This window comes from Ambystoma mexicanum, chromosome 11 (genome assembly GCF_040938575.1).
Source record: "Ambystoma mexicanum isolate Mex_15411 chromosome 11, UKY_AmexF1_1, whole genome shotgun sequence".
Lineage (NCBI taxonomy): Eukaryota > Metazoa > Chordata > Amphibia > Caudata > Ambystomatidae > Ambystoma > Ambystoma mexicanum.
In genome coordinates this window covers 28,126,290-28,140,143 of record NC_090934.1, presented here as the reverse complement: position 1 = coordinate 28,140,143, position 13,854 = coordinate 28,126,290, and the positions used below count along the sequence as shown (strand labels likewise).

Here is a 13,854-nt window from a genome sequence, read left to right as displayed (position 1 = left end):
TCCTGCCACACATCACCCAATGTCACCAACCCCACCGATTCCCAATAGGTCCTAATAATCCCCCTCAGCTGTCCGTCTACCCCCGCCAGGGCAACCAGTGGAATCTGCGGAGAACACGGGAGTGGGTCTCCCATCAGTTTGCATGCTCGTCTCCACACCTTCCATCCCAGCCTCACCATCGCCGGGTACTTTCTCGTAACAGTCTCGGGCAACCAAATGACTTCCTTCAGGAAAAATGGGGCACAATCATGCCCGAATAATCTAAGTTCTGGGGTCTCTTCGTCGGAAAGCCATTTGGATACAAACTGTAGTTGGCTCGCTATGTAGTAAGCCTCAAAGTTTGGGAGTCTAACTCCCCCTTTTTCATGAGAGTTCTGCAACTTCCAGAGTGCCACTCTGTTTCGAGTGCCATGCCACAGGAACTCTCTGCAAACCCCATTTATTTTAGCAAAAAAACCCTTAGGGATCATGTATGGGATGTTACTAAAGTAGTGTAGCAGCCTAGGCAGAACCACCATTTTAATCATTGCTCCACGCCCCATCATCGCCAGGGGCAACTTCTGCCAGAAACTCATGCATGCGCGTATCTTCTCAACAGCCATCTCAGTGTTACACTTATGTTCTTTCTCTACCGTGTGGTAGACATCTATTCCCAGGTAACGAAACGTGTTAACTGCCCAGGGCACCTGTAGCACCGGCAGCCTCTCTATGGGGACACCCCTATAGCAGCCCAATGGGAAAATGTTCGACTTCTGGGGGTTGACCGCTATGCCTGACAACCTCGCATATCTCCCCATCACGTCCAGGATATACTGTAAATTCTCCTCCGGGTGACTCAGGTACAATAACAAGTCGTCCGCATACAGGGATATCAGATGCTTTTCCCTCCCAATCTCAATACCCACGATGTCGTACTGCTGCCGCAGGTACAGTGCCAGGGGTTCCAGGGCCAGGATATACAGCATCGGGGACCAAGGACACCCCTGTCTAGTGCCTCTGCTGAGTTGCCATCTCTCGGATATGATTGCCCCCGTCCGGACCCTGGCCAGTGGAGCACTATACAGCAGCTCCGCCCATCTAACGTATCCTGGACCCAGTCCGTATTCTCTCAAGGCCGTCAGCAGCCACCCCCAATTAACCGAATCGAAGGCCTTTACAGCATCCAACGACACTATCGCCATTTCCTCGTCGCTAATGGATCCCATCTCTATCACCCGGTGGAGGCGTCTGTGGTTTTGGGTAATATTCCTCCCCGGGACATACCCTGTTTGGTCCGGGTGTACTAGTTTGCCTATCACCCTCCGCAGTCTGTTTGCCAGGACAGCCGTTAGTATCTTGCTGTCCTGATTCAGCATAGATACTGGCCTGTACGACCCACAACTATGCCCGGGTTTATTGGGCTTAGGGAGCGGTACAATGACCGCCTCTCTGAGCGATTCCGGCAACCTCCCCGTCTCGAACGCCTCATTGAGCATATCAAGCATCGGGGGGAGCACTTCCGCTCCAAAGGTTTTGTAAAATTCGCTGGGCAGGCCGTCCGTCCCTGGGGTCTTGCTAGTGGGTAGTTGCCGGACAACCGCCTCCAACTCTTCCAATGTTATCGGGGCATCTAATTCCTCTCTTTCTTCCGAGCTTATCCTGGGCAGCCCAATATCTTGCAGGGTCTCCAGCATATCCTCCCGGTCACCGCCACCCGGATCCCCGTACAATTCCCTATAGTAATTCACAAATTGTTCGTTTATGCCCTCTTGGGTATCTATCTGCTTCCCATCCTCTCTAGTAATCGTCCTAATCGGGGGTCTCGGGGTTTCTTTCTTATATAGCCATGCCAGGAGACGGCCCGTTTTGTCTCCTCCCCGTGTTGTCTCTCAATATATTTTTTATAGTTTAGGTTACAGAGCCTCCCCCAATGTTCCGTACACTGCTGTTGCAGTTTAAGCACCAGCTCGTTGTCTATGGGCTCGCTCTTCAACGCCCGTTCCAACTCGCTTTCTGCCCTCTGTAAATCAACCAGGACCCCATTCTGCAAGCCTTTCGATTTGGCAATCGCCACCCCTCGCATCACAACCTTAAAAGCCTCCCACAGAGTTCCCGCCGAATCAACGCTGCCAGTATTGATATCGAAATAACTGGCTATTTCCTCCCGCATATCTTCCCTGAAAACCTGGTCTTTAAGCGCCTCTGCGCGCAGACGCCACATCGGGATCCGCGCTCTGGGGCGGCCATATTGCCAACCCACCACCAATGGCGAGTGGTCCGATAGGACCCTCGCTTTATATTCCGCCCTGGACACCTCTATCAAGACATCCGATGTGGCAAAGATATAATCAAGCCTGGTGTGCAACTGCTGCGGGGCCGAGTAGTGTGAGTACTGTCTCACATTGGGGTGCTTAGTCCTCCACACATCCTCGAGCTCGAAGTCTCGCAGCAGCGTCCGCAGCGCCCGGGCTGCCGGGGCGGGCCTAGTCACTTTATCGTCGGATCTGTCCATCCCCGGATCCAACACACAGTTAAAATCCCCTCCCCAGAACACTGCACTCCCAACACACCGGCTCAGGCTGGCACTCATAGTCCGATAGTACTCTGCCGTGCCCTGGTTCGGGGCATACGTGTTCACTACACACATCTCTTTATTCTCGATTGTCCCTCTTACCATAGCCAGGCGCCCCTCAGTATCCAAGATTTCCTGCCTCAGTTGAAACGGGACATGTGGCGCCACCCAGATCAGTACACCTCTGGCATAAGCCGAGTACGTGGATCCCACCACCGTTCCACCCCACTTTTTCTTCACCAGCTCCAGTTTATCTCGGGTCAAATGCGTTTCTTGCAACAATGCGATGTCTATCTTTTGCCTTCTCAAGTATAGCATGACTTTATTCCGTTTTAGATAGCTATTGAGACCCCTGACGTTCCATGTTAGCAATTTTAGCTCCCCCATAATTCACTGGTATCCTGCCCACTCCCCCCCAACCCACCCCGCTCATCCGTGCCGTCCAGATATCTCATCCAAAATGTACTCCCAGGGCTCGCGGTCAAACTTAAACTCCCCAACGCTATGTACACCCCAACTTTCCCCACACCCCCCATTCCCCCCACCCGTCCCCCCAACACCCTCCCCAACTGTTGCCCAGCTCCACCTCGGGAACTCAGGCCCCCCCACATCTAGTTCTGGCTGTTACACACAGAGCCCAGTAGGGTAAAGTCGCCCTAACGGCCACTTAACTAAAAAACACTAAATGGGGGTGAATGGACTAGCCCCGAAAGGCTCCTTCGTATAACCACAGGTACGGTGCAAACAGTGCATTGATCATTCAGTTCCAGGCCCGACCTCCCCGGCCATAACAGTAACTATATTCAAGTCCCATAGTCTCTGGCTGCACTCTTTATCGTCGTAGCGCACTTAACTCTTATTGCCACCTTCATCAGTCTGGACCTCCGGCTCCTGGGGGCTGCCTTGCATGTCCAACCAACCCATGGCTTCCTCAGGCGACTCGAAAAACAAGGATCTGTTGTTGTGGATCACCTTCAATTTGGCCGGGTAGAGGAGCATATACTTCTTCCCCGCCTCTCTAAGTCTCCTTTTGACCGCTGCAAAGTTCATCCGACTCCTCTGCACCATCATGGTGTAGTCTGGGTAGGCCGTTATGGTGGCCTCCCCCCTCTTGATGGTTCCTCCTTTGCGAAAATGCTCCAAAATCCTCTCTCTGTCTCGGTAGTTAAGGATTTTGGCTATCATTGGCCTGGGCGGACCGCCCGGCGGAGGCCTCCTGGCCAATGCTCTATGCGCTCGCTCCACCGCAAAACCCTGCGACAGCGCACCCCCAGTGATCTCTTGGAGCAACATATTCTCAATGAAGTCCGTGGGGTTGTGACCCTCCAATCCTTCCGGGATGCCCACTACACGGATATTATTCCTCCGGGCACGCCCTTCTGCTTCTTCGGCCCTGTTCTCCAGGTTGCGCACTTTCTGTTCCAAGACATGCAGGTCGGCCTTGTGTGAGGCGCAATCTACCGTGTTGGCGCTCCCCTCCTTTTCCAGGCTCTCTGTGCGCTCCGACAGAGTCCTCACATCTTGTCGAAGTAGGTTCACCTCCTCCCGAACTTCTCCCACTTTGAGGTCAAGCACTGTTTTCAGGTCCGCCACCACCATTTCGAGCTTGGCTTCCCAAGCGGTTTTCAAATCCGCTTTCAATTCTGCGAGCGCAACTAACACGTCCTGATTTGGGCTAGCGGCGGCCATGCCGCCTGCAGATGGCTTCTCCTTGCTCCGAGCACTTTCTGGGCCTGGTGGTGTCTTGGTAAACTCATCCAATGTGGGTTGTTTCACTTTCTGTCTGACGGATTTATTCGCCATTCCACCACCACTGTATGTCGCGGGCCCGTACACTCCCGCCTCACCCCCACCCCGGGAGAGAGGAGCCCACCTTCCGCTCGCAATGGAGCGAGTCGCTTCACCCGCACCAAGTGTACCTCCGCAGCCACTCCTTCCGCCACTCGACTGGGTCCCTACCAGCGAGTTCCTACACAGTGTGGGCCCTCCGTCCCAAGGCTGCCGCGTGACCAGCACGCGATACTCCGGCACCTAAGGTGGATGGTCCGTTTCACTGGTCAGCTCGGGTGGGTCCTAGTGCCGACCGCTGACCGTCACTGTCCAAAGCCTGTGATAAGTAATCGGTGCCCACCGAGACTCGCCGGTTCTCTCCCAGAGGCCATTCTCACACTTCACAGCTTACTTTGCCACCGATCACTACGAGAATGCCTCTTCTTCGCCCCGCATGTATCTCCTCCGTTGTCCGGCATGGCCGCCATTTTCCCTCCGTCCGGGCCGTGACTCCCGGATCTTCGATCGCAATTTTCTGTTGTTGCCGGGCTTACGAAGGATTCAGCTCCTCAATATTTATGCAGCATACATTCATGGATGGGTTCCTTCGTTCCTGACTCGCGAAAGTTAGTCTCAATGCACTTTTACACAGGATAAATGCAGGATCTTCAGGAGCTCTTCCAGGAGCGCGTCCTCTCACATGGCTTCCAAGCCACGCCCCAAAGATCTCCTTTTTGAACTTCTTCCTACCAGACTTGGTGAGAAGGGAAGGATAGTCAATGGAGATGCAGTTGGAAAAGATAGGAGAAACAGAAAGCGCCAGGGGGGTGGAAGCGAGGAGAGGATAGAGGAACTGGGGGGGCTAAGGCAGGTAGGTGTGGGACAAAAGAGAGTGGTGAGGTCACTGGGCTGGCATGTTACAAAGAAGTATCAGTATACAAGCAAAATACAAAGAATTTTGCAATGGGCAGCAAGATTTGACTTTAGCGCAAACCAAAAACAGCAGGATTTGACTTTTCAATCTTGGAATCAGATGTTAGCAAGGGGTTATAGGAAGCACTGCGCATCAGGATGACAACATGGGAGTAACAAGCAGAAAGAACAGGGATAGTCAAAGGCGGTAGGAGTGAGCCCATAAGGGGGGAACTAACCGAGAGTTCTGGAGGAGGCAAAGTCAAGGCAGTCCGGATTTCAGAGAGGAGTGAGGTGGCAGCATCATTGTGGTTAAGGTGCAGGGAGGACCCCTATTAGCGTTCCTGTGTTTGATGTGCGGTGAGCATAGTAAAATGTGTGCAGATTAGCCCTACACATTTTCCGAGGTTGATCTCCCATCATTTAATTTCTTTAAAAATGTCAATAAAAGTCCAGGCGATTGCACGTCCGCCGTGTGGATGGTCGAATTCCTCACAGCTGTGCTGTGTAGTAGTGCTAGGGCTGTACTGGGTGTCTGGCAGACCTGGGCTGTGCTGGGAGCTGGGGGTCTGGCTGGTGGGTCTGGGTACTTGTTTGTGTCTAGACTTCAGCCACAGTAGAAGCAGGTGGTGCCTTCTCTGTGATCACGAAAGTGTTTGGAGGTCGATGCTGGGATAAAACTCCAACACTATCGCCCCCCCCTCTCCCAGATTCCAGCGCCCTCCCCCCCCAGCTCGCTTGCCCCTTCAGGCAGGTGACCCAGACCCCTCTGTGTGCCCCTTCCCAGTTTCTCTGTACCCGTTTATGTTCCTGTATCTGTCCTCTTCCCCCAACATTACTTGCCCTCGTGTCCCTCTCTGCCCACTTTCCCTCTCTGTCCCTCCCTCTACCCCCTCTCTTGGCGATCCCTCCCCTCTTTGTGGTCCCTTTCCACCCCTCGTCTGCCTCATTTATTCTCTGCCTCCCTCTGTGCCCCCCCCCCCCCTCAACACCCTTCCCACCTCGTTGTACCCACGTGCCCTCTGCGCCCCCTCCTCTGCTTGCTCGAGGGCCTGCCTGCCTTTTCCGGTCTTCGCCCCCCCCCCACACACATGTTGGCACTGGGCGCCCCCACGCGGATTCCCCTACCTCCTGCCGTTGCCTGGAGGGAGGGAGGGGCGGGGGCGGGGGAGGCGTGTCCTGCTCTCAATGGAGAGACCGCTGTGGGCCGGGACGGGACGGTGCAGCACCTGCCGCCTCTTGGAGCCCCCCTCACCAACTCCCTTTCTCTGCCTTTGTGCTCCATCTTCCGCTGGTGCCCCCCTCCATCTGTCTCCCCACCCCCTCCTCACCCTTCGCACTGGTCAGGCATCCCCACTCTGTGGCCCTGGGTCCCCCTGTGAGAGGCCGAGTAGCCCCCTGGCACCACAGTCCTGGCGATGAGAAGGACGGTTGCAGGCTGACCTCGGTAGCAGGATGGCCACCCCCTGATCACGGGGCGCAGCTCACGGCCGGGACATGGTGGTGTTCATGGGCAGGAAGCTTGCCTCGCTGTTTGCCGCCTTTAAGAGAAGGGGTGAGTACCAGGGCCATGCGGGGGTCTGTACCAGGCCGGTAATGTAGGCAGGTGGACACGGTGACTTTGAGCCGAGTGATGGAGCTGTGGGTATGGGAGGCAGGCGGGGAGGCCGGATTCAGTGCGATGCTGTGCTCTGTGGTAGAGAAGTGGGAGGCAGGATTCAGTGTGATTCTGGGCTTCGGACTGGAGCAGTGGGAGGCAGGATTCAGTGTGATTCTGGGCTCTGTGGTAGAGAAGTGGGAGGAGGCAGGATTCAGTGCGATTCTGGGATCTGCTGTAGTGCAGTGGAGGCAGAATTCAGTGTGATTCTGTGCTGGGGCAGTGGCAGGAAAGATTCAGTGAGATTCTGGGCTCTGCTGGAGCAGTGGGGGCAGGATTCAGTGTCATTATGGGCTCTGCTGGAGCAGTGGCGGGCATGATTCAGTGTGATTCTGGGCTCTGTGCTAGAGCAGTGGCAAGCAGGATTCAGTGAGATGATGGGCTTTGCTGGAGCAGTGGGTGGCAGGATTCAGTGAGATTCTGGGCTCTGCTGGAGCAGTGGCAGGCAGGATTCTGTGCGATTCTGGGCTCCGTGTTGGAGCAGTGGGAGGCAGGATTCGGTGCCATTCTGGGCTCTGTGCTGGAGCAGTGGGTGGCATGGTTCAGTGTGATTCTGGGCTCTACTGGAGCAGTGGAAGGCAGGATTCAGCGCAATTATGGGCTCTGCTGGAGCAGTGGGAGGTATGGTTTAGTGCCATTATGGTCTCTGCTGGAGCAGTGGGAGGCAGGATTCCGTGTGATTCTGGTTTCTGGACTGGAGCAGTGTCAGGCAGGATTCAGTGTGATTCTGGGTTCTGCTTGAGCAGTAGCAGGCAGGATTCGATGTGATTCCGGGCTCTGCTGGAGCAGAGGGGCGGGGGCAGGATTCAGTGCGATTGTGGGTTCTGCTGTAGCAGTGGGAGGCAGGATTCAGTGTGATTCTGGGCTCTGCTGGAGCAGTGGGAGGAAGAATTCAGTGTGATTCCGGGCTCTGTGAGCAGTGGGAGGCAGGATTCAGTGTGATTCGGGGCTCCGTGCTAGAGCAGTGGGAGGCAGGATTTAGTGTGATTCTAGGCTCTGGCGGAGCAGTGGCAGGCAGGATTCAGTGTGATGCTTGGGCTCTGTGCTTGAGCAGTGTTAGGCAGGATTCAGTGTGATGCCTTGGGCTCTGTGCTAGAGCAGTGCGAGGCAGGATTCAGTGCCATTCTGGGCTCAGTGTTTGAGCAGTGGAAGGCAGGATTCCGTGCGATGCTGGACTCTGTGCTGGAGCAGTAGGCGGCAGGATTCGGTGCCATTCTGGGCTCTGTGCTGGAGCAGTGGCAGGCAGGATTCAGTGAGATTCTGGACTCTGCTAGAGCAGTGGGCGGCATGGTTCAGTATGATTCTGGGCTCTGCTGGCGCAGTGAGGGGGCATGATTCAGTATTCATTATGGGCTCTGCTGGAGCAGTGGTAGGCTGGATTCAGTGTGATTCTGGGATCTGCTGGAGCAGTGGGGGGCAGGATTCAGTGTGATTCTGGGCTTGTTAGGCAGAATCCTGTGCAGTGCCCTTAGGGACCACTACACACAATTAAGACTACAAGTGGTAATACAAATTCACCTTTGGTACAAGCCTGTACTACACTGTTAAAGTGGTAGCAGTAGTGGAGCAGCCAGACTTCTTTCAAGAGTAAATGAGCAGTAGCAGAGAATACACAAAGGACCACAATTACTGGGACTCAAGCAAACACTGACTCAAGGTTTCAGGTAAAAAATAGAAGTACATTTATTTTTAAACCATCTGTTATAAAACACAACACATCTATAAATTCGAAACCACACGTAAAATACACTACACAACCAATTCCACTTCTTCCAGCAAATTCAAGGTAAGTACATTAGGATTTGACAGACCGGTGTTGCGATACTAACGCGTACCCGCGGATAGAAATGCTCACGAAGTTAAAACACACTTTGTACTTAAGAATTTCCAACAAGGGAAAAGTGAATAAAATCATAAGCAATACTTTTTCAAGGCAAGGAGACTCGAGGACTTATTCAAAGAAACAGATTCAAGTCAATAGGCCTGCGCCAGTGTCAATGGAGCAGATTCTCAGTTGCCGAGGATCACACGTTGAACAGTTCGAGATTCGAGGTGCCAAGAGTTCGTAAAGATTGTCAAATGGAAGGAAAAGTTATAAGAGGGAGGGACGAAAGTACAAATCTTCGTGGAGGAAAAGGGTTCACCCCAATTCCGGCTGGTCAGATGGAGAGAATGACCAAGTGTGCACAGTACTTATTCCGTTGGAGAAAAGCTGGTGCCACGGCAGTTCCTGGTAGTTCCTGTTCCTGCAGACTCACGGTTCCTGCGGCTTCAGTCGTGGGGACAAGGACGACGACGTCTGGAGCGATCTGCACTACCCAGGGATGAGGCCAGCAGCAGCAAAAAAAGACAACGATGAATAAAAGGTGCGCTCCTTTAAATCAGGAGAGGGCTCTTCTGATGGCTACCCGGACCACTACAGCATAGCAGTGATTTCGACCCAGGAGAGGATTCTCTGACTGAAGAGAAGACGAGCTGGTTGATCCCACCAGTCCTCAAGGGAAGAAGACTCCGGACTGGATCTTCTTAGTCGTTGAAGGGGTAGATAGCTCAGGACTGCAGCAGGGCTTCACCGGGACTCGGGGTTGCAGCAGCCGTCTTCTTCTCCGCTTCTCTTCGGTTCCTTGTAGTTCCAGAGGTAACTCTGCTTTCTAGCTCAAGAGTCCTGCCTTTTATGCCAAAATCCCCCATTCACATAGCCTGGCTGTCAATCACTCAGCAGGGGGTTGTCCAGCCCGGACAACCACCTCAGCCAATCAACACAAAGTGTGACTTGGGTCTCAAGGAGACCCTGTGCAGGGGGTGACTACACCCCGCCCTCACATTCAGCCCACCCAGACGCCAAAGGAGGGCTTCTGGTCAGAAGTCTGCCAAAGTTCGTCGAAGACCCAAGAAGGATGTCAACAAAAAGAAATGGCGATTAAACCCAACCGGAGCCGAAATAAAAAGTATTTGGGCTAGCGGGTTTAAAGTTCAAGGCTACTAAATTAGCCTAAAACAATACCACGTTATGTAATATTATTGCGGTAGGAAAATTAGGGTACATACCACTGCCACCAGCCAAGTCTTAATGTTAAGGGAGCGAAACAATGCTCAAAGAGGTACAGTTAAAAAGAGCCAAGAATTAACCCTTTCCAATACTCCATGTAAGGTGGGGTGTACTGGATCTGTGGTTAAATGACTATGTAAAGTTGGTGGCAACTTTACCCTTTTCTGGGGGACAGTAGTCAGCCCCAGAAATGGAGTCGGTGGGAAGTCTAAAAGACAACCCTGTGTCACTGCACTGAAGGTGCTGTGTAATACACAAGAGTGGGGCTACTGAAGTGGTGTACTCCAGAATCCACAATCACAAAAACAGAAGAAATGCACATGACAAAACACAGGTAAGAGCGGGGGAAAAGCTCACACTCTTACCAAGTGGAAAAAATAAACTCCAGAAATCCAGCAAAGCTGCTGAGAGACTCACTAGGTAAGGGAAATTAGCCATAGAGTGAGAATTCTCCCTAACAGGGCTCTGCTGGAGCAGTGGGAGGCAGGATTCAGTGTGATTGAGTTGTGCCAGGCAGCAATATCACGTTCGGCATAAGACGCATGTTCGGAGTCATGGAGGCACTAGATCCCTCGCACCAAGCGGTGGCTGTCCTATTGGACGTCGAAAAGGCATTTGATTCCATTGAATGGTCATTTCTCTTTGCGATTCTTCAGAGACTGGGCCTCAGCAAACGGTTCCTCCAACTAACAGCCCCATTGTATAATCAACCCCGCTCCCACATCATCCTAGGAAAAACCAGATCAATGGAAATCAATCTCCAGAGAGGAACAAGGCAGGGGTGCCCACTTTCCGCCCTGCTCTTCGCACTGGTGATGGAGCCCCTTGCCTCGGATCTTCGAGCTAGGCATATACAAAGGGGTCTGTCCTTCGGTCCCCATAAATTAATAATCTCACTATACGCAGATGACATCGCTCTTTATATACGAGACCCGACAACAAACCTAAATCCAGTAATTCGTGATATAATCAAATTCGGCAACTTCTCCGGCTTAAAGATCAACCACAGTAAGTCAGTCATATTCCCACTCACCCCAGAGTCCCATAAATTCCAAGACGATTATGGCTTCAAATGGGAATGCACAAATGTGCGCTACCTGGGCATTCACTTAGCCAGAGACCACCAGACCCTGTTCCAAGATAACTACGGCAAAGTAATTCAGTCACTACAGGGGAAAGTAGACATATGGAAATCATTGACACTCACCCCATGGGGCCGAGTATCGCTGGTGAAAATGGTGATACTCCCCAAACTTATCTATCTATTCGTAAACCTCCCTCTACTAGTACCCCAAAAACAGCTCCAGCATCTGAGGAGCATGATCCTGGAACTACTCTGGGCGGGCAAACCAGCCAGAATAGCCTACAAGTCACTAATGTAGCCAGTAAAAAAAGGCGGAATGGCACTCCCCGATGTGGAACGCTATTACTGGGCAGCACAAGCCTAATTCCTTGGGCATTGGTACGCTACACAATTCATTTGTCCCCGTGTCCAACTGGAGCGTGCCTTGGTATCCCCAAATTTGCTCAGCAGCTATTTTAGGCACGACACAAACCCTGCACCAATCCCTAAACCCGGTACTCTCCACAATTGCTATATTGAAAAAAATAGCGCTAAAATGTCAAATTCAAACCAGGTTCTCTCCCTTACTCCCGGTAAAATTAATTCCCGGTGTCCCACTGACCGCAGAGAAAGTCTACCTGAATTGGGTGGACAAGCTACAATTCAAAAATATAGGCGATCTCTTCAAAACGCGCGGGGCCTCCACCGCCCTTGATACGTTCATCTACTTCTGCCTCAGAGGCACCCTACAAACCTCACTACCCTTGTTTCCCCAACAACCCGAGACTTGGCAACTACTCCTCGGGGTCATCCAATCACAAGGGGAGGGTAAGCCGGTCTCAATACTATATAAAACCCTCATACCCGACAACAGCCAAAGTGAGATGGGAGAGAGCCCTCCAGACCTCATTTTCAGACAAAGATTTGGACTATATTCTAGCACAAACTCAGAAGGTATCACTAAACACAAGATACAAACTAATCCATTTAAAATTCATTAACCAGGCATACCATACCGCTGCCAGAATCCACCAATACCATCCCTCGACCCGCCCACAGTGTGGCCGCTGTGGTACACCATCAGCAGACTTCCTCCATCTCGCATGGGGCTGCCCACCAATACAGCATTTCTGGGAATCAATATTGGAAAAGACGGCTGCAATAGTAGACATACCCATTGAACCCGACCCCAAGGTCACTCTATTGGGACTCATCAAACACCTTCCCCCCACAACGCGTAACCTAGGAAGGCTACTGCTACTGTTGGCACACAGAAGAATAGCAATGTCTTGGGGAAAGGGACCCACACTGACTACACAGCAGTGGCTGAAAGACATAGCATACTGTCAGGACACGGAAACAAACTTCATCAAGCTATTGCCCCAGCACACCCGACATCTGGGGCCCATATATCGGTTATTTGTTGTCCACTGAAGGCAGTGACGTGCAACCCCAGAACCCCGAAAGAGTCTCACAGACGCGTGTCCCAACACGACCAATGCAACCAACCGCGGACTATTACTATCTCAGGCTCGTGTCTGATCCGGTGGGTTGGGGGCGGGAGAAGGGGAGGCGGGATCAGAAGCACAGTTACTTCCATGTATGTTATGTTTTCGTTTTTCTTTCCAATTTGTAAATACCAAAAATACATTTTTTTTAAAAAAGGATTCAGTGTGATCCTGGGCTCTGGACTGGAGCAGTGGCAGGCATGATTCAGTGTGATTCTGGGCTGTGCTGGAGCAGTGGCAGGCAGGATTCAGTGTGATTCTGGGCTCTGCTGGAGCAGTGGGAGGCAGGGTTCAGTGTGATTCTCGGTTCTGCTGGAGTAGTGGGAGGCAGTATTCAGTGTGATTCTCGGTTCTGCTGGAGTAGTGGGAGGCAGTATTCAGTGTGATTCTGGGCTCTGTGCTGGGGCAGTGGCAGGCAGGATTCAGTGTGCGTATGGGCTCAGGAGGAGAGTGTGGACCAGTGGGAGAGAGCATGACTCGTCGATGGGGTAGTGTAGTCGGAGGCAGGATTCAGTGAGGATAGGCTCAGGAGGAGAAGTGGACCAGTGGGAGAGAGCATGACTCGGCGGTGGGGCAGTGTAGTCGGGGGCAGGATTCAGTGAGGATGGGCTCAGGAGAGTGAACCAGTGGGAGAGAGCATGGCTCGGTGGTGGGGCAGTGTAGTTGGAGGCAGGATTCAGTGAGGATAGGCTCAGGAGGAGAGTGGACCAGTGGGAGAGAGCATGACTCGTCGATGGGGCAGTGTAGTCGGAGGCAGGATTCAGTGAGGATAGGCTCAGGAGGAGAGTGGACCAGTGGGAGAGAGCATGACTCGGCGGTGGGGCAGTGTAGTCAGAGGCAGGATTCAGTGAGAATGGGCTCAGGGGAGAGTGAACCAGTGGGAGAGAGCATGGCTCGGTGTTGGGGCAGTGTAGTCGGAGGCAGGATTCAGTGAGCGGATGGGCTGGTGAGGTGTGTGGACAAGTGGGAGGGAAGCATGACTCGGCGGTGCAGCAGTGTAGTCGGAGGCAGGATTCAGTGAGAGGATGGGCTAAGGGGGAGAATGAACCAGTGGGGGAGAGCATGGCTCGGCGGTGGAGCAGTGTAGTCGGAGGCAGGATTCAGTGTGAGGATGGGCTCAGGAGGAGAGTGGACCAGTGGGGGGGGAGCATGGCTCGGCGGTGCGGTGGGGCAATGTGCTGCCTTTCTCTGTGGCTTTATCACTGTTTTTGCTCATCTCGAAGATGAGTCTTTCATGTCGATCAATTCCATTCCCTTTCTCCATTGACGTCAGACGCCCGATTGTTGTGAAAGAGCAGCATTCGAAATTAAGAATTGATGAACAGGAGCTAAAACCAGCTCCTG

The 13,854-nt window shown here is 52.8% G+C and overlaps 1 protein-coding gene across 3 annotated transcripts in view; it reads left to right on the top strand.

The window, feature by feature from the left end:
• The window catches only part of NHSL3 (NHS like 3), a 566,971-nt gene that overhangs the window by 211,030 nt on the left and 342,087 nt on the right, over nt 1-13,854 (top strand). Inside the window, exon 1 of one of the 3 annotated variants that reach the window (XM_069622458.1) lies at nt 6,448-6,788. The exons of the other annotated variants lie outside the window; for them this stretch is intronic. Within the exon in view, the coding sequence (XP_069478559.1) occupies nt 6,731-6,788 (58 nt within the window). The 5' untranslated portion in view covers nt 6,448-6,730. Of the gene's footprint in view, nt 1-6,447; nt 6,789-13,854 lie in introns of those variants that run through there. 3 annotated transcript variants of the gene reach the window in all.